The sequence below is a fragment of the Talpa occidentalis genome, unplaced genomic scaffold (genome assembly GCF_014898055.3).
Source record: "Talpa occidentalis isolate TD23 unplaced genomic scaffold, MPIMG_talOcc4v2.1 talOcc4.7, whole genome shotgun sequence".
Lineage (NCBI taxonomy): Eukaryota > Metazoa > Chordata > Mammalia > Eulipotyphla > Talpidae > Talpa > Talpa occidentalis.
In genome coordinates this window covers 131796725-131816368 of record NW_023605083.1, presented here as the reverse complement: position 1 = coordinate 131816368, position 19644 = coordinate 131796725, and the positions used below count along the sequence as shown (strand labels likewise).

At 60.4% G+C, this 19644-nt stretch overlaps 1 protein-coding gene across 4 annotated transcripts; it reads right to left on the bottom strand.

The window, feature by feature from the left end:
* On the bottom strand, positions 1–15559 carry GPRC5C (G protein-coupled receptor class C group 5 member C). 4 transcript variants are annotated; one of them, XM_037493009.2, is made up of 5 exons: positions 15540–15559; positions 7122–8210; positions 5085–5179; positions 3345–3494; positions 1–1934 (listed from the first exon to the last, which is right to left on the bottom strand). In XM_037493009.2, the coding sequence occupies exons 2-5, from the start codon at positions 8176–8178 to the stop codon at positions 1902–1904; spliced, it is 1335 nt and encodes a 444-aa protein (XP_037348906.1). In that variant the 5' UTR covers positions 8179–8210; positions 15540–15559; the 3' UTR covers positions 1–1901. The 4 variants fall into 4 exon arrangements, with proteins under 4 accessions (XP_037348906.1, XP_037348903.1, XP_037348902.1 ...); XM_037493006.2 differs by lacking the exon at positions 15540–15559 and adding an exon at positions 14846–14884; XM_037493005.2 differs by lacking the exon at positions 15540–15559 and adding an exon at positions 12976–13451.
* Between the last annotated feature and the right edge of the window lie 4085 nt (positions 15560–19644).

Genomic DNA, 19644 nt, shown 5'->3' with positions numbered 1-19644 from the left:
ACCTGTCTCCTGCCCCTCCCTCCTGTACCCCCAGATCTTGGAGCCTGGGGAGCACTAGGCTTGGGCTTGGCTGAGACTCAATCCCCAGCCAAGAAAAGTTTAGAATCAATCAGCCTTTGTTGGTTTAGACCGCAAGGAATGTAGGATGAAAATATATGTTGCTAAATTGCAAAAAAAAATCGTAATGAGCACACAGGGGTTCAGTGGTTGTAATTCCTCACAAACAGAGGAGGTCGTTTAATTCTGAGCAATTGCATCCCAAACTACCCTGCTTCCAGCTACATGATTGGACGGAGTGGGTGTGAAATTTACCGAGCTGTTGGCCGCAGGTTTCCTGCAGCAGGTTCTGGTTACTCAAGTTCTCTTCCATCCGAGGCTGTCTGGGATGCAGCGGGGCCAGGGACAAGGCACCTCTTTCCTCCTAAAGGCACGTCTACCTTCCCCCCGGGCCTGAGACCTGAGCAAGCAGGGCCCGGGGGGACTCCCGAGGCCCCGGATGCCTGCATCTGTCAGGAGCCCACCCTCCCCAAGCCTCACCCACAGACCCCAGAGGACTCAGGCTGCTCCCCATGCTCCCTGGAGCTGCCAGGACTCACAAGTCTTCACCTCGAAAGGCCTGACTTTTTACTCAGTCAGGGAACCCCCCTGCCTAGGTCAAGGGAAGTCTATACCACGGGCAGACGTCCATCCGGGGACATAATACTCCATGCGTGGAACTGAGCAACCACCAGTACGACAGATTGGTGAATGGGGGGCCTCACCCTTGGGGGTGCAGTCCTACTCGCTACAGGGGCTCTGGATAAATACTCAGTGACAAAGGCACAGGCTGCTGGAGGAGGGCGCACTGCAGAGGGTAGGCAGGGCTGCAGGGCCAGGGTCGGCCCAGCCCAGCCCTACTGTTCTCCCCAGCCTCATCTCAGCACCCAGAGGTGATGCTAGGCTGAGCTGAGCTCCAGGGGCACACCTGGGGGAGGGGGGAACCCTGGGACAAGCCTGCTGTACGGTACCCCAAGGCAGGTCAAAGCCAGGGGGACCAGAGTCTGGAGTAGTACACATCTCTGTCCTTGGTGCCAGCATCAGGCAGTTCCCCTAGGAAGCCCTCTGGCTTCCTTGGGGAGGCCATCAGCACCCTCTGGAGCAGTCGTGGGGGAGGGCGGCAGTGCCAGCACACTGAGATCGTGCCGGTGAGGTAGAAACCTGCCCATCTGCCCATGAGGGAATAAAACAAGCTTCAGTCCTGATCCCACTCATCTAAGGGGCCCCCCAAGTCCCCTCAATCCATCTGAGCCAGGAATCTCAGCTGGTCCCTGAGACTGCAGCCCCCACCCCACGTGGTCCTCGGTGGACCCAGTTTGTTGGGGGGGCGCAGGCATGGGGTCTGGGGCCAAGGGTGTGCTGAAGCACCGAGGGGCTCGGCTCCAGGCCCGCAGAGGTGCGTCTGTCTGTCTCCAGTGGGGAGGCCCTCCACGCCCCGGGTGGGGGCCGGAGGCCCAGGGGGCAGGGCAGGGCCAGCTGCTGCCGTAGCCCGGCTCCAAAGATGAAGGCCAGTCACCGAGGCGCAGAGCGGGTCACGCTGACACCGGACGCTAACAAGATGGGCAGGAGTGCCCGTGGCATGAAGGCAGCTGACAGCCATCTGGGGAGCCACAGCCGGGGGACACAGGGCTGTGACTTGGGGGTACAGTGAGGGGAGGGCTGGGCAGCAACGGGGACCCCTAAGAGCCCCAGCCACAGGCCTGGGTTCCGCAGAGCCCCCCATTCAGTCCACTGCTCCAGGTCGGTGGCCTCTGGTCCCTCCCAGCTCCAGTGACCAGCACGGGAAAGGTGCTGGGCCCTGCCCAGCCTGGACAGAGGGATGAGGACATCAGGACGACGTGCGGTCCGGGGAGGAGGGCGTCTGTCTACCATCTTGTGTTATTTTGCGGGGACTGAGCCTAAAGCAACCAGAAAGAACAAGAGTCAAAGGGGACCCTCGTGCTCAGGGCCCCAGCACCGGCTTTTACTAAGTGAGTCCCCGGGGCCTGGTGGGCGCTGACACAGGAGAAATTTCGGAAGCGCTTTGGATTTCTCTTCCATCATTCTCTCCTTCCCGGCAGAAACACGTTCGAGACAACAGGTGTTGGAAAACAGCTTTGCCGGGAGGGGCTGGCTTGGCAGCCTTGAGCCAATGTCCTAGGACCAGGCCACTGCTGCCAGGCCACATGCAGGCCACAGGGCCTGCTGGCCGCTCCTGTGGCCACTTTTAGTGGCCGGATGGGCTCAGCCTGCTTACCTTCCAGAGGGGCAGAGAGCCTCGCGGCTGACTCACCCCAGGGTCCCATCTAACCCTAAAATGGTACAATTCTGGGGTTTTAACTCTGGAAAGGGGAGAAAACACACTCCTGTCCACCTGCTGGGACTGAAATACTCGGATGCAGGAAGGCATTGTCCGTCCTAAAGGACTAAGTGGTGGACATCGTAAGAACTGCCCAGGAATGACACTGCCCGATCCTGTCCACCTTTGTGAATCGCTTTGTGAGCAAGTTCCGGCCCTCTCCAAGCCGTGACCTAGCAGTGTGGAGCAGAGGGGCCCGGGGCCTTCAACGCCATCCCCCCTAAGAGGGACTGAAGCCCAGACACGCCCCCTCACACGCCCTTTCAGAATAGCCTGCTGCGCCCCCACCTCCGGCCAGGGGAGGGGTCCCAGAGGAAAGCTGCCCAGGTTCAGACGGGCCCAGACAGTGGCTACATCTAGACGGGAGCCAGGCCCACATGCTCATCCTGACCACAACAGCACAGCCTCGGCTCAGGAGCCCTTCCCCGGGGAGCAGCAACAGCCCAGAGTGAGCAGGCTGCAGGCTAGCAGAAAGAGGAACCAGGCCCAGGCCCCAGGGGAGCAGTTCTTCAGGACCCAGAAGCCCAAGGTCAGAGACACATTCCCAGAGGAAGGTTAATAAAGCAGAAACGTGTTTATTAGGCCCCCTTGGTCCTCACAGAGGAGCAAGACCCAGGACACGCGCCTTCAAAATCTCGAGGTTGCAGGGAGCTCTCCAGAGCAGCCAGAGAGCCAGGCCTAACCGGCCGCCACCCCAAGAACAACACTATTTGGCTGGAGCAGGACCCCTGGAGGTGACCCTGATATGAAGCGGGGCTGGCTCCTCGCCTCCACAAACACTGAGCAGTGGGTGGAGGGCCCCGGGACACCCGTCCAAACACTGGCAGACAGAGGGCCTCATGGTCTGAGGCACTAGTGCCCTGAGCCAGCCAGGGGCAGGGGGAGGCAGGGGGCGGTCCCCGGGCCCTCCCCCCAGATATGCCCGCCTCCTCCTGGCGCCTCAGTCCCACACGTAGGGGTTTCTAAAGACCTGAGAGTCCGGGCCGTCTTTGGGCACGGTGGCCGCCTGCTGGCCCTGGGCCGCATACACGTCCTCGGCCCGCAGCGTGGAGCTGGCGCTGCCCATCACCTGGCTGTTGGCGGTGGCCCGTGGGAGGATGACGTCGTAAGCTCCTTCGGCCTGGAAGGAAGAACAGGCGGTCTCACAGCCAGGTTCCGCCGGGCGGATGCACAAACACTCGCTTCCTGCAGGCCTGTGGCTGCCAGCTCCCCCCTCCTCGCCGCCCCCCAGCCGGGCCCCAGGGCTCCTCGAGGGATGACTCCACTTCTGGAAACGGGCAGCTGGCCTCTAGCCTCCAGGCCCTTATCTCACCCGGCAGAGGGTCAGGCCTCTGGTCACCCCCCGGGATCCCGGGGCTGGCCCTTGGCAGAGAATCTTCTTCTCAAGCCCCTTTCTGCTCCCCAAACCTGAGCACCTCACTCAGCTGGTAACATCCTCAGGCTTCCTCCCTCCAGAGCCTCCCCCAGGTTCCCCAAATGGCCCCACAGCTGCGGCGGCCTGACCCCTCTGTTGGGACCGAGAGGGGAGTAATCCCGGCTGGCCAGTCTGATGTGGAGACTTAAAACCCAAATGGCCTGGGGTTTGAGTTTTAAGTTTTGAGGCTGAGAAAACCCAAGTGCTCTGCTGCAGCCTGTGAGAGCTGCGAGTTCCTGTTCCAGTAAGAGTCAGAGTCCCGAGGCACCCACCATCCCAGCGCCCGCCCGGGAGGAACTCCCAGCCTCCTGCCCCGGCGCAGGGTCTGCAGCTTTCTCTCCCGTCCTGGCCGATTCCAGGTTCTCAAAGAGAACAGACACGGGAGGTGCTAGCCACCGGCTTGGCTCTGTGGCCCAAGATCAGGTGATGATGCCCCCGGGGGCTCGGGCCACATCTGAGAGGCGCTGTGTGATAAAATGGCTTTGTCCAGATCCTCCTGCCGGGAGCAGGTGAGCAGGTGAGCAGGGGTGGCCAGAGTGGCAGCTACTGAGCACTGGGCCTGTGGCTGGCGGGGCCCTGGTGCACAGACCGCTCCTGTCCTTCGGGGCTCCTGGCCCACCCGCTCCCGCCCCTGGACTGCTCTCCCTGCCTGGCAGGCTCCGGCTCAGGGAGAGGGAGACGCATCAGCTAGATTCGCCTCCCCCGGAGCTGGGGATGAGAACATCACCCTGCTGACCTCCCCGGTTTCCTGTTCCCAGCGTCCTGCCAGGGCAGGTCACTGACCTCTCCCCGCAGAGACTGTCGGCCCAGAGGAGGAATACATAGGGAGTGAGGCTACCCCCGCCTTCCTGTCCCCCCTCCTCCTGTGGCTAATGGAGCATCTGGTTCCCAGAACCCAGGGGAGACGTGAGGTGGGGGAGGGGGTGCCTGCTGGTGGGGGAGGGTCGAGCCTCCTGGGACAGCTGGGCTTGAGAAGTGAATACCTACCCACACCTGCTGATTGGTCCCCCACCCCTGCAGAGGGACATCTACCGGCTAAGGGCCTCCTCCGTCCCCCTAAGCAACTAGGGTGAAGCAGGCAGCTCCCACCGGCCAGCGAGGCCCTGCTTGCCTTCTGCATCAGGGCGTCACCTCCGCCTGGGGGTAGAGCTGGGGGCCACGGATACCTCGACTCCAGGAAAGGTGGGTTCCCCCAGGTGATGTTTCTCCCACTGCCTCCACCCCATGTGCTCCCGCCACCCAGTCCTCTCCACCCACTGCTCAGGCTGGTCACGGGGATATGTCCCCCCCACTCACCGGGCCTTTGTGCATCAGGGCCATCTCGGTGGGCTGGTACACGCTGGTCAGCAGCTGCCCGTTGTACCCACTGTACGGGGACACTGGTCTCTTAGCTGCAAGGGAACACAGGATGGTCAGAGGACTGGGCTGCAACTCTGGGGAAGGCTCCCCAGTGGGCAGGTCAGGGGAGCTAGGCAGGCCCTGGGGTCACATCTCACCAGGGAGGGAGGCAGGCCAGGGTGGCCAGCTTGGGGGTGAGGCCAGGGATGTCACCCCCACCCCCACACTGGAACCCTGCGCTGCTTTTACAGATGCTCAGAGGTCATGTCTTGGCTTCTCTTGAGGTTTCCTGCCATGGGGGACACCCCCCCACAACCTGTCATCTCAGAAAAGTGCCCCATCAGCAAATTTCACATCCCCATCCGCCCTCTGGGGCCAAGAGGGGCACAAGGGCCTCGGCCGCCTTCCAAGATGGCTGGCGTCCAGCCTGGCCTCCTGGCTGTGGGCCAGCGGCCAGCACTGGGCAGGCGCAGCAGAGAGCCTCGGCCCAGGGCTCCTGCTTGTCCTCATGGTCACAGCTGGGCCCCTACACCCTGGGCCCCCCAGCCTGTGGGGGTGGCTGAACGCACGGCCTGTCTGGCCCCCGGGCCATTCCAGGAGTCAGCTCCAGGAACACTTCTCACGCCCACAGATGTGTGGGTTTCCGGCTGCTCCATCCTGCGGGGTGCCCCCAGGGTGCATGAGGAAAGCTGCTGAGCGACCCTGGGGCCCCAGAGCAGGCCTGGCCAGGCAGGAGACGCCGTGTCCTGTCTCCTTGGGGCCTTGGGGCCGAGGGACCTCAGCTATATAGGGCTTTCTAAGTGCTGGGCTCACTCGATTGATTTTTCCATTTAGAAAAAAAAAATAAAAGGAAAAAAAATAAAAGCCTCCTGGCCCCAGAAGTGTTTGCCTTGAGAGGACAAAGGCTGAGAACTATTTGGCCCCAACCAACAGGCACAGGGTGAGGGCGGGGGCGGGGTGGGGTGGGGGTGGGGGTGTGGCCCAGCGAGCAGATCAAGGATGGCATGTCTGGCCGGTGGGGATCGCTGGGTTCCCAGAGCGGGCAGGTGGGAAGCTGCCTGAAGAGGCCGATCCTGACCTTCTGACCCTGACTGCCGCAGAGGCCTGGGAGCCGGCACTTGATAGTCAAATCCCAAGTCTTAGGTCCCAAATATCTCGATCAGCAAAATCTGGGGTCAGGATCAGGGCTTTTGAGGCTATGGCCCCAGCTTTCTGGGTCTTATCTTTATCAACCAGTGGCAGAAAAAGCATGTGGCCCGGACCCAGCAGGTCACATGGGGAAAGGGTTTCACAGCGTCTGGCACACAGTAGGTGCGCAGCGCATGCGAGCAGCCCTTATGTCAGTGAGTGCCAGGGCAAGACCCGACGACCCATTAGGACCGAGGCAGGAGCTTGGGAACTTGGAGGGGGGAGGGGGCGCCGTCCTGATCGATATGTGTTGGGGTGGGGGGGGCGTGTTTTTATTTAAAAGAAAAAAAATGAGCTGGTAAAACTCTGAAAGAAAACAGAGATGACTGTGGACAGGAATACAGGACACAAGTGCTGCAGGACGGTGACAGTGACACACTCAGCAACAGCGACACTTGCAGGCGCTCCCCAAGCGCCCCCACGTGCACCGATTTAACCCACACGGGAATCTACACAACAGCGTCATCATCGTCCCCATGCCCCAGCTGAGGAAACTGAGGCTGGCAGAGGCGGCTACCAGTCAGCAGCGGGCAGTTCTGGGGCTAGAACAGGAAGAAAGGGGGGTAGAACCGAGGAGATGGGGCGGGGTGGGGGGGAATTGGTTTATATGTCATGTTCGAAATTTGACGGTGAAAACATACCCACGACTTTGGTGACTCTAAAGGGGGAAAGATCTCTTAACAGATGGAATTTAGGGACCAGGAGGTAATCTCCAGAACCTTCCAATCTGGAAGGTCAAGAGACCCCGTCCTGCCGTCAATGGCATAGAGTCAAAGGGGCTGAGGGGGGGGGTCCCCCAAGACCTACCTGCAGTCGGCTCGTCCATGGAAAACGCCTTGTTCTCCACGAACATGCTCTGGCCCTTCTGCTCCTTCAGGATGGTCTCGTAGCCCACGCCCCGGGTGGGGTACATGTCCCCCTGGTAGCTTTGCTCCGGGCTGGCCTTGGTCACCTGGGAGACCTCAGGGATGACGTAGAAGAGGACGAAGGCCCAGGCATTGGCGGCCAGAGCAATGGCCAGCGTGGGGTCGTCCCAGGTGGGGCTGTTGTGCTGCTCGTTGCCGTAGGTGTACATGACGATCCACACCACCCAGATGGCCATGGAGGTGGCCGTGGTGAGCAGCACGAAGACCCCGTGCTTCCGCCAGCGTTTGAAGCGGCCGCACAGGGCAGGCCAGGCCCCCAAGAAGGCGCCCAGGAGCAGCAGCATGACGTAGATGAGGGCCATGACGAAGTCCATGTTGGCGATGGCGCAGGGGGAGCCCAGGGCCCCACCCGCGCTGGCATTACCCAGAGCGCTGCCCTCGCCACTGCCCCGCACCAGAGTGATGATCAGCCACTCCGTGTTGATGATCACCTCCACCAGGGTCAGCAGCAGGGCCACGGCGAAGATCACCCAGCCCCGGGGCCCGTGGTTCTTCCGGGTCAGGAAGTTGAGGGCAAAGACGTGGGCCACCAGGCAGGAGAAGCAGATGGCAAAGAGGACCCCGAAGAGGAATCGCCGGGAGGCACAGGTGGCGAAGTCAGGCTTCACCACGCAGGCAAAGACCAGGCAGAAGAGACCCAGGGTGCCCAGCAGGAAGAACACCTGGGTGCCCAGGAGGCTGCGCTTCTTGGTGTCCTGCACGAAGGGGAGGCTGGCCACGAGGATGATGGTGAGAACGAAGGTGGTGACGACCCCTGCCCCGGCCACAGCCTCCAAGATGATGCCCCAGGCCTTGGAGCGGTCACACAGGTTGTAGTAGAGGGGGTTGAGGTCCGGGCTGCAGCCAGGGGGGGCAAGGTTCTGGGCCTGGGCCCGGGCCCCTGGGAGCAGGAAGAGAGGCAGTCCCAGGCATGTCAGCAAGGCTTTGCGGTTGGCCATCCCAGCTCCCGGGCCAGGCTCCTGCTGGGTCACTGGGGACAGAGGGAGCAAGGGCAAAATAAGTCCTCCAAGGCCAGACACACAAGGTGCTGCCTCCCCCCTCTACCTCCAACCAGGGCAGACAGTGCCTGCTGAGCCGCTCCTGTGCCTCCCAGCCTCAGAATCCTTAACCCTGAAGCACCGGAAGGCATATCATGGCCCAGAGAGGCAAAAGAGATGCAATTCTTTTGTCCTCCCTGCCCCTGGGTGAAGAAAGAAATGCTCACTGAATGTTCTGGTCTGTCCTCCCCACCGACCACACCCTGGGGCCAAATATTCCCAGCACTCTTGCAGCTAGGGTGGGGGACAGGGGCTCTGAGCAAATGAAAACCATGCATGTCACTTGCTCTCTGCCCAGGGGCCTCCCCAGTTTGAGAGTCCTGACCTGATGCCCTTGAACCCTGTCCCCGTGACACTGAAGTGCATGGCTCAGCAGCCACTGGCTCATTCCCTCCACGATCATTCATTCAACAAGTACTTGACAGGCAGGGCTTGCAGTCAGCAAAAAATGAAAAGTGGAGCAGGGATTCAAGTCTCAGCACCATCCAGCGATCCGCAGCCACTGGGGCACCAAGTTCCATCCCCAGCCAGGGAGCTACCCACATGGCACAGCAGACCTCTCCTGTCTCGCCCACGGCTCCCCTCAGCAGTGGATTTCAGTAGATCCAACAGTGCTCCCCACTGTCTCGGGCGGATCCTCTCACCCCTGCACCTCTGGCCTGCTCCCTAGTTCTTGTATGCATAAATAAAAGACAGTTAAAAAGTTGTATTTACCCTAACAACGACGTAAGAAAATAAATTTAAAATTTCAACGAGTTGTACTTATCCAGCTCTCTCTCCGCGATCCCTCTCCTGCGGACAACCCTGCTTTTCTGCCTGTCATTTTCCTCGTCTTGGTGCCTCCTTCTCCTCTTCCGAATCCAGACTTCTTTGTCTAGCTCAGTAGCTGGAGTCAAGGATAAAATAAACTAACTTCCCAGCTAAGGAGTTAATGACTTAATGCAAAAATTCTCCTATGAGACATTAATATTTTAATGCGAGAAGCAGGCAAGGGCAATACAGGTCTCAGAGGAATTAACTTATAATGGAAGACTCGGAGACACTGTAGCTAGAAGGCAAGAAAGCTATCTTTTATTCTCACCGGGAGGGTAACGCACTACTTCATCTACTGGCCCTACTCATTGGGCCAGCCCCTGAGAGCAGCCCAAAGAAAAGTAACTCCCTGCTCTCCACTCCAGCTGGATTTTCCCACTGTGAGGAAAGGGACAGGTCAAGAGGGATGAAAAGCCAAATCAGTGAGTGTTCCAATCTAAGACTTTAAATTTACCCGGAGCAAAACTAACGAAACATTTAAATGCGCTAAAAAGCAAACGAGGGCCTCCCTGGTTGCCCAAGGGGTTAAGCACCACACTATGAAGCAATCCACAGCCTCTGCAGCACGAGTTCCATCCTGGCCGGCCAGGGAGCTACCCACATGGCACAGCAGACCTCTCCTGGCTCGCCCGCTGCTCCCCTCAGCAGTGGATTTCAGTCAGTCTGCCTGTTCTGCTCCCCACTCTGTCTCTGGTGAATCCTCTCACCCCCCACACCTCTGGCCTGGACCCCAGCTCTTGTATGCATAAATAAAAATAAGTCTTTAAAAAAATAATAAAAAGCAAACGATAAAATCCCAAAATTCTGTGAACTGTGCACAACTCCACATTTCTATCACTCCATAGGTTCAAGCCACTCCAGCACTTTCCCCTTCAACTGCAGTTTTGCTTTCTGTGGTCAACCACAGGCCAAAAATCTTTTATAATAAGATATTTGGAGAGACCACCTAACTTTCATTATAGTATAATGATATAATTGTTCTATTTTATTGTTACCGTTGTTAATCTCTCACTGTGCCCAAGTCATAAAGTAAACTACCACAGGCCTGCATTTGATGGACCCTTAGAGAAGAAAGATTTAGGATGGAAGGTCTTTGGAGGACAAACACCAGAGGTTGGGGGTGGGCACAATTAATGAGTCTTAACCAAACCTGGATCTGGAAGGTTCCAGGAATCTGAGGTGGGGTCAGAAAAGGTTATCAGCCAGAGGTGGGGGCAGGGATCATCGATTTTAGAAGACCTACCCAATCTGATCCCAAGGCAATCATTTCCACAATAATTCCATCAAGGAGCATTATAAAAGAACACCCCTTAAAAGACAAGGCAGATCTTGGCAACGGGGTAAGCCTCAGCACTGTGAAGCTATGGGCAGCCGCTGCTGCCTGAGTTCGGATCCCAGGCCAAGGAGCTACCCACACGGCGCAGCAGACCTCTGCTGTCTCCCTGCTGCTCCCCTCAGCAGTGTATTTCAGTCAGTGTGCCTGTTCTGCTCCCGGCTCTGTCTCTGGTGACTCCTCTCACCCCTTGAACCATAGCTCTTGTATGCATAAGTAAATAAAATAAATCTTAAAAAAAAAAAAGACTCCCCGCCTGTGTCTATGCAGGCACCTCTTTCCTTGTTCTCCTTTCCTCAATAAACTTGCTGGGTATGGAATGGCAATGTCTGAATTCTTTCTCAGAGGGAACCAAGAACCCCACACACCGAACCCCATCATGTGAGCCCCAACATATGTATAGGGAAAACATTCTAAGTACTACCTATGGTTTCAGGCATCCAATGGTGGGCCTGGAAATATCCCCAAGGATGTGGGAGGCAGGGGGAACTACTGCAATTGTAACCCTGCCACTCTTCTCTCACCACTGAGGGGGAGCCCAGGTACTCCCCAAAAAGACAGCAACCAAGCCTTCCTGGGCTGATAGCGACCACTAGTCACTGGCCTGGCCGGGGAATGACATGTTCCAGCTGCTCAACCACCTTCTTCCTCGTTTTGGCGGAAGAGATTTGCTGTTTATCCTTCCTGTTTCTCCCACTCCTAGTTACTTACCTACTAAGAGGCAAACAAAAGCCCCCATGGAAACAGTCTCTAAAATTGATCCGTGAAAATGCACGGCCACTAAACCAGGAAAAACAAAACTCACCAATTAGGTGACATGGTCAATTTCAAAGAGGTTGAAATTTGAAAAGTGATCAATTTCCCCAAGATATTCTCCACGCCCCTTGGAAACACTCTAGTCTCTCAGCCGCGTCAGCTGCCCACTCCTTTTCCTGTTAAGTCCACTTTTCCCTCAAGCACCATCTGCCATCAACTCTTAATGAATTTGCATTTTCAGGTGCATTTACTATTGTTTTCTTAAATAACTGGCACAGAAACAGAACGACTTTCTCCGGACTTCCCATGCACGAGCACATTTCCCCTTCATCCCGACTTAAGCAAGTTTTTGTAGGGGACTTTGTGATTGTAAATCAATAAGGCACCAACCGTATTTACAGGTTCTGGGCCGAGAACAGAGGCCTGGGGGAAGCTCATGGGGCCGCTCTGGGGAGATAATTTATGACGACCTGCTCGGGGATCTGGGCACTCAACCCCAGGTCCAGAGTCTGTGGCTCACACCAAAGCAGTCAGAACTTGGGGTGAAGTCGGGGATGAGGAGCAGAACCCTCGGAGGGGCCACGCACACTGAGCCTCTAGGTTCTCAGCGGCCGCCCTCAGCCAAGTGCCAGTTTAGAGCTGGCAATTATCCCAAATCAGCAAATATTTACTGTGCACCCAGGGGGACAGGCGCGGGTGTTCTCAGAGTTATGGAAAATACAAAGTGGAACAAACACAGTGCCAGACTTGATAGTGTTTAAATCTAACAGGGGAGACAAAGTGGACAGAGGAGAAAATTACACTAGGAAGAAGCCATGTGCCACACCACAAAATTCACCTCTGGAGCAGAGACATGTGTGTCAGGAACAGAGGGGGAAGGGCCTCCAGGGCAGGGGATCAGGCGAGACGGGGTCGAGCGCTTTCACCAGCATTTCATTCAATTTTTAATAAAACGCATTTAATAAAACGCACTACAGTGTTAAATAAAATGCACGCAAAAGAGCTACGCCTTGAAGAATGAGCAGGTGAAGGGGGCAGGGAGAGGCCAAAAAGATGCATAAATAAAAGGCCGGAGATGAGCTCAAATTCAGAGCAAAGAGAAAAAGTCAAGTTCACCCAAGTATGAACCGAGTTTGTAAAAAGGGAGGTCGCAGCTGGCTGGCCACGGATTAGAGACCCTACAGGGAAGACCTAGGAGGCATTTTCCCACAGGCAATGGGGAGCCCCTGCCCGATGGGGGCGTAACCAGGGCTCTACTTTCAGATGAGAGTCTGGCAAAAAGCACAGGCGATGCACCGGCTGAGGACACAACGCGTCCCGTGGCTCACTGTGGCGTGAAGCCCACCGCCCCAGGAAGAGCCGTCATGGCCGGACCTGAGAGGCCCTTTTCAAAAAAATTCTAAGGACTGCGTGGATGTGGGGGGACAGGATGCTAAGACCACACAAGTCCAGCTCATGACAAAAACCCGAGCCTGGTCCCACTGGGCCCTGCGGCCCTTAAGCCACTCATTCTTGATCCATCTTGCGCCTCGATCCAAACCTATGCCCTGCCAGAATCCAGCACCTCACCGGCACTGGGCCAGAGACGCTTCCCCTGCCCTCACCCCAGTTTATCCTGACTTTGTTTATGGCCAAAGGGCTTCTTTCTGGCCCTCACCCTCCGGCTGCACCGCCGTGGGCCCTCCAATGCGGGAACTTCCGACGGGAACCTGTCCCTGCCTCTCCCCTTTGGCCCCGCACCCGGTGCCCGGCGGCCCTGGAGTTTACCAGCCCCACACGAAACAGACTATTCCCACCTGGAAATGTCCCGTTTGTCCCGTTGCCCTGAAAATGGAAGGGTGAGTGGGGAGACAGGGCGGGAGGCCCTCCGATGGGGAAACTGGGCCAGTCTGCCTGGCTCTGCTCCACCGCCCGGGACAGTGACCCCTGGAGGCCAGCAGCAGAGAAAGGGAAGGCGGCGCAGAAGACCTCAGCCGCCACCCCACAGCCAGCACAGCCTCCATCCCAGCAGGCACAGGCGCAAAAGGACTCGGTGCTGGACTCCAGACCTGCCTCTGTCCACATGGAGTCGCAGCTTCCGCTGGAAGGTCCTCAGAGGGGCTGGGGGGGACCTTCTCCCCGCCCCACGTTCCCCCACACTGTGGCTGAGCCGCCTTGGCATCAGTTTATTTTCTAAACAAAAGTCCTGGGTTTGCTCACCTCCCTCAATCAGTCATGCAAATAGTTTTAATCACCTCTGAAGTTGGCCTCTCCCCAGGCTCAGGGGCTCCGGGCTCAGCTACCCACCCCCTACCCCCCCAACCCCCGCTGTTCTGGATCAGCCCTTCCAGGTCCAGTGTCCCCTTTCTGTCTTTCCCTCCACAGGGGGAGCAAAGAGGCCTCCCAGTGCAGGGGGGCTCACAGGTCCTGCCTCACCCCGCAAGGATAAGGAGTAGTGACTATTCATTCACCTTCCAGAGAAATCCCCTTCCTCATACACACCCCCATCTGTACAAAACCCTGAGAACCCCACTGAACAGCGAGCACCCTGGGTTTCCCACAGATGCCCTGGTCCGTCTCCCTGATTCAAGCGCACAGAGTAAGATAATGGCCCAAGGCCGGTCAGTGTTACCTTCCAGGGTGCCATGACCTAGGGAGCCTGCTTTGGGAGGCACCTGTGCTCCCCATGGGTGCCACAGAGCATCCGCCTTGCTCCCCATCTCCTCCGCCAGGGCTCCTCAGTCTATCAGGAGAGATGGACAGACAGGACAGCCTCCCCCTTCTCACCTTCAGCTCTGTCCCAGGGGTCTGGCATTTAAGTCATAAGCGCTCCAGGAGAGGCCTGCGCCTTAGGAGTTATCTCTGCGTCTGGACGGGGTCTGGAGCACTTCCCGGCTCCTGCCCAAACCTCCACAGCCAAAGTGGCCGGTGGACATTTGGGCCAAAGTCCCCTGAGCACCCTGAAGCCTCCCCCAGGGGCTGTTGGGGACGACCCCCTGGAAAGCAGCCTCACATGGCCCTGGAGGGAGGCACCTCCAGGAGCACAAAGCCCTATTCTGGCCCCTACACTTCAAGATCGAGATGAGAGAATGTCCAGGCACTGGGTTTTCCTGGGTGTAAATATGCGGGTCTGGGGACGGAGGGAGCTCATTCTCAACCTCGGTGGCCGGACAGGGCGCAGGAAACTGGGGGGCGGAGGGGCGGGGGCCTGGGGGAGTGGGGATCGCCACAGCATCCAGAAGTGGCGCCGCTGTAACTTCTGAAATTCCAAACTTCCCGCAGAGGGGTTCTGCGTGCGCCCCTTCCCACTCCCCCCCTACTGGGGTCTCCATCCCCCGCCCAGGGACGTCGGAACACAGGGTTCGGGGGGCGGCGCAGCATTGCTTCCCCATTTCTTCGGGTCACGGAAACCTGTCTTCCGCGTCTAACCGTAACGGGCAGATGGGGGGCCGGGGACACCCCTCGGCGACCCTGGTGGTGTTCTCTCCCCGCCCCCCACCCGGAGCCACAAGGCCGGCCAGCGCACCCCGTACCCCGCCGGCCGGGGCTTGGAAACTTTCTGCCACCGGAGTTGGCGCGGCGACCCCCGCCCGCTCCGCACCCGCCCGCCCCGGCCCGCCCCGGCCCGCTCCGCGCCGGCCGGCCCAGCTCCGGGCGCCGGGGCGCAGCGCGGGGCGCAGCCCTTACCTGGACGCGCCGCCGGCCGGGCTCAGCGCGGCGCCCGGGCCAACTCCAGCCGCGGGCGCGCGGGCGGAGGGAGGAGGGAGGAGGGAGGAGGGAGGAGGGGCTCGCGCAGGCCCGGCCCGGGCGGGGTGGCGGGACCGGGGGGGGGGTTTGGGGGGGTAGGGGGGGCCGGGACGCGGGGCCTCCTCTCCCGGCCGCGGGCTGGGCTGCCGGCTCCGCCGCTGCTGCGCTGCCCCGCGCCCCGCGCTCGGCTCTTTTCTGCGCGCGGGGCGGGCGGCGCCGGCACCGCCGTGACATCACCGCGGGGCTTATCGGCCCCGGCGCGCGCCAGGTAGGAGCCGCCCGGCCCCGAGCCCGCCCGCGCCCCGCCCCCCCCCCCCCCGGCTCACCTCCGCGCCCCGCGCCCGCCGCCCCCGCCCGGCCGCCCGCGGAGTGCCCGGCGCGCTGGCCAGGGGGCCGGTGCCGGCCCCGCCACGCCCCCGCGCCGCGCGCCCGAGCGCGCCCTCCCCCGCGGCTGGGGCGCTCCCCCGGCGAGTCCCCGCGGCGCCCCCGGCCGGCTCTCCCGCGCCCCGGGTCGCACGCTCGGGCGCCCCCTCCCCCGCTGCACACGTGGACGCGCCGGCCGCGGAGGGTCCGCCCCGGCCCCGGGGCGCGTGGGAACGCGCGGGCCGTCGGGCACGGCACCCCGGACCCGCACCTGGGTGTCCTGCGGCCGCCCGGGCGCGCGCAGCTCCGAGCGGCCCCGTCCCCGCCCCGACTCGCCCTAATTAGCCTCCGCGGTGCTGCTCCCCGGGGGACGGCGTCTCCCGGCCCCCGCGGCCCCGACTCCGAGGCGGGCCCCGCCACCTCCGGGCGCACTTTCCCCGAGTTGGGCGCCCCCCTTCCTCCGCGCCCCGCCCCCACCCTGCCCGGGGCGGGCCCGCGGGCGGCCGCCTTCCCCGGCCCGGCCCGGCGGGGGGAGCCGCGGAGAGAGGCGCGATCCGGGCGCGGAAACTCCAGCCAGTAAACACCGGCTCCCCGGCCGGCTCCCGGGTGCGCGGCGCGCGGCGCCCGGCGGGGCCTAGTTAGCGGCGCCCGCGGCCCGGAGGGGCAGCGGCGCCCGCGAGGGGAGGGGAGGGGCGGGGAGGGGCGGCCGGGCCTGGCCCGCGCCCGGGGGACGCCGCGGGGGGCGGCGCGGGTCCCCGGGGCGCGGCGCCGAGGTGCCCGGGGATCGCCGGCGGCGCGCTCGGAGCGGGGCGCTTGGCTCAGCGCGGGGGCGGGGAGGGGGGGCGCAGCGGGCCGCGGACCGAGGGGCAGCAAAGTGGGGGGAGGGCTCGGGAGAGGGAGGGGGCCCAGCGGGCTGCTCGTCTGCGAGCCTCGGGCGGTGACAACCGGGAACCAAACTCCGTGAATCACTCGGAGCCGCCGGAGCGAGACGCCTCGGCCGGCTCCTCCCTTTGCGCCCCAGCTTCTCGGGCTCCGGCAGGGAAAGTCTGCTCGGGCCGGCTGCGGGGCCCCGGCCTTCCAGACCCGGTACCCCCGCCTGCACCTGGGCCCCGCTCGCCATCTGGGAGTGTGGCGACGTCTGGGCTGCCTCGTTCTTGTAAATATTAGGAAAAGCGCATTTCGCTGCCAGGCGCTCCTGATTCCTGCTCTCGCACCCCTCACTGCACCTCCCACCCGACTCCGGGCTCCTGCTATAGGGTGTGCGCACGCTCTTAAGGTCCAGCCCGTTGCTGCCCATGCTGGCGGCCCGGGAGAGACTGGTCAGGCCTACCTGGGCAGATGCGCCCCGACCTCTAGCTAGTTTTCGTCTCCCGGTCACTGATGCTGAAGTCCGCGGTACTGACCCTCATTAACACAGAGATAAGGCAGCCAGCACGTGGGGTGGGTGGTCTGGCCAGAGAAACAGACGTGCACCCTCCAGGAGCCAGGAGGAGTTGTGGTTCCAGCCCACCCACTCAATTTGCTTTCAAGCTTGGGGGACCTACACCCTTTCCTCCTACAGAGGCCCCTTCCAAGAGGCAGTTCTTCACCCCCCTCCAGACTCCTGAGGTTGGGGTATCTGGCGCCTGACCTCGCCCACTGGAGTCTTTGGAAAGAGGCCTGGACACACAGAGGTGGCCGGCCTGCCCTCAGCCAGCCTGGTGCGGTGGGGAGCAGGAATGTAGGGCGGTTTCTGAGAACTGTTTGCTTTGCCTGTTCACCCCATCTCGCTCTGAAACAGGGTTTGCCTTCAAAACAAAGCAAGGCCCTTGGGACAGCCCTTGGGACAGGTGACCTGTCTCCAGGTCCCTGCTGCCCTGTGCTTGTGGCTCCTGGAGTCTGGGCTCCATCAGGGTAGGGAGATTGGAGGGGGTGGTCAGGAGGGCCCCCCCACCCTCAGGGATCCTGCCATGGTGGGTGCCTTTGGACTCATCAGACCTGCAGAGGCTAGAAGGGAAGCTTTGAGGGGGGTGCCCTTGCTTTCCAAGATGCCAGCCACAGGACCACGGCGCCCCCAAATGCCCTTCATCCAATGTAATGACCTATTGGCATTTAACCCTATATCAACACCCATGTCACTGGCGACACTTTGAGAAGCGGTCCCAGTGGGCACTGCTCACCCCCTGTTGAAAGAGGTCCCTTGGAGGACTGTGCCTATATCCCTCCCCACCCCAATATGGCGCCAGGATTCCTACAAACCAGTCGAAACTGCTTTTATTCAATGGAACACTTCCTTGGGGCTGCAGGTGTCTCGGTAATGACAAGACCCAGGGCCTGGGCTTGGGAGCAGCTCTGCCACCTGCCAGTCACCCCACCTCTCCGAGCCCAACTTGCTTCTAAGTCTTGCTGAAACATCTAGAATGTTCCTCATACAAGCCTGGCACTTACAGGTGCTCAGTGGCCAGCCTCTGCTTTCCTGGTCCACCCCCTCTGAGCCTCAGTCCTGTCACTCAAAGAGGCCTGGCAGTTTTTACCCCAAACTCTCGTGCAAGCTGCTTCTGACATTCTTTCCATTCCTCGTGGCTGTGATTGCCAGGCCTCCCTCTGGGCCTTCTCCTTGCTCTTCCTTCTACCTCCAGCATCCTGTTCCCCCTGCCCCCCTCTCTCCATCTGACCAAAAATGTTTAAAATCTGCCTTGCCGCTCAGCTCCACGCCAGGCTGTCTCCCAGGCTTTCCTGCCATCCCCAGAAAGAAGCCTGTGGGCTGCGCCCCGGCCCACGGCCTGCCTGCATTTATGTGTCCTTTGTCCTAGTGTTTCTTAGTCAACCTCTCAGTCCTCTCCCCGGTGAGACGTGCCCTTCTCAAGAGCAGGGACAGGTCTGGCTCTTGCCCCCAGCATCTGGCACGGAGCCTGGCACGAGGTAGGCCCATTGTTCCCTGGCGAGAACAACACGAGCAAGAAGGGAGATATAGCCCTTGGAGGGCAACCCACTGTTGACCTGCCCCCCCACCCCGGGCCATGCCAACAGCTGGCGCCTGCCCGGCCCTGAACCAGACCCTCCTTGGAAGCGCCAGTGCCTGCTGCACAGGTCCACCTGCCCTGGGTCAGCTGTGCCCTGCCCCCCAAAGTTCTGCGTGGGCAACCTGGCATGGGGCCCTGGAGGTAACTCCTGGGAGAGTGTTAGAGGTCACTGTGTTCCCTGGAGGGACTTCCCTCTTGCCTGGGTGGCAGGAGTCCTGGAATACAGTTTCTGCTTGCAGAGTCTCTTTTGGGAGCCATTTCCTGCTAGAGGGGTCCAGTACCCCTGATCCTGCGGCCTGGCCGCAGTGGAGCGAGAAAGTTCCTGGCTGGGCTGAAGGTGGGGCTCTTGGCTCCCTGACAGGTAGGTGCCTGGAATCTTGTGCGAGGTGGCTGGGTGCCCCACAAATCTGGTAAACAGATTTTGCATTTGACCTCGCCTTGCTCCCAGCTTCTGTGTTAACTGGTGGCTGCCCGGCCTGCAGTGTCAGGCTGAATCTCCTTCCTCTTTGGCTCACAGGACTGCCTGCTTGGAGCTGCAGGGACCACCAGGTTTCTTGAAAGGACCCAAGTCCCAAGGTCCCCCTGAAGAAGCAGGAAGCTGGGGGTAGGGTGCAGGTGAGTTAGGACTCATTCACAACCCACTGCCTACAGATAATCCTTCTGGAAATGTACCTGGAGGTGGACCTTGGGCAGAGCCTGCTGGAATGCCACCTGCTGAGCCCATCCACAGCAGCTTCTACTTCCCCCCCTCACCCCACCCAACCCTCCGTCATGGCTCAGTGATCACTAACCAACTCCCTGTGAAAGGAGAGAGCCGGATGTCGCACACTGCCCAGGTCTGAATAACCTCCATCTGCAGACTGAACCTAGGAACCAGGGTCAAATCCAGGGACCAGGGATTCAGGCCATGCCTCCCTCCCACACCTTCTAGAAACCAAAAGGAAGTGTGCAAACAGCACAGCAGTTAGCTAGCCTCACCCCTCAGAAGGGTCACCCCAGATCTGAGAACGTTTCCAAGTCCCATATCCTCTAGGTCACCTCAGTGGCTACGCGCCCCCAACTGATGACCCTCCTTGTGGTCTTCCCTCTACTCTCTAGCACCTTCAGCGCCCAGCAGCCCCCAGTCAGTGGGTGATGGGTGACTTGACCCCAGACTCTGCACACACACCTTCACCACCTCCTACCGGCTTTACGGGAAAAGCCAATCCCCCACCCCCACCCCAGACCCCAGCATTCACAGCCTCAGCCACTTGGTCCCTCCTTGCGCTCCAGCCTCACCTCCCTCCTCTTCCCCACAGGAAATACCCCTCTAGCCTGAGAGGTCAGCTCCAGACTGGCCACCAGCCTTGCCTTCCTTGGCTTCATTCACATCGC

Excerpts from the sequence above, each read along its gene's own strand:
- GPRC5C (XM_037493005.2), bottom strand. The coding sequence starts at position 13,243 with ATGTGGACAGAGGCAGGTCTGGAGTCCAGCACCGAGTCCTTTTGCGCC. Across the intron at positions 8,211-12,975 it reads GACAAACGGGACATTTCCAG|TGACCCAGCAGGAGCCTGGC; the intron begins GTGGGAATAGTC and ends CTCTGTCCCCAG. Across the intron at positions 5,180-7,121 it reads CATGGACGAGCCGACTGCAG|CTAAGAGACCAGTGTCCCCG; the intron begins GTAGGTCTTGGG and ends GTTCCCTTGCAG.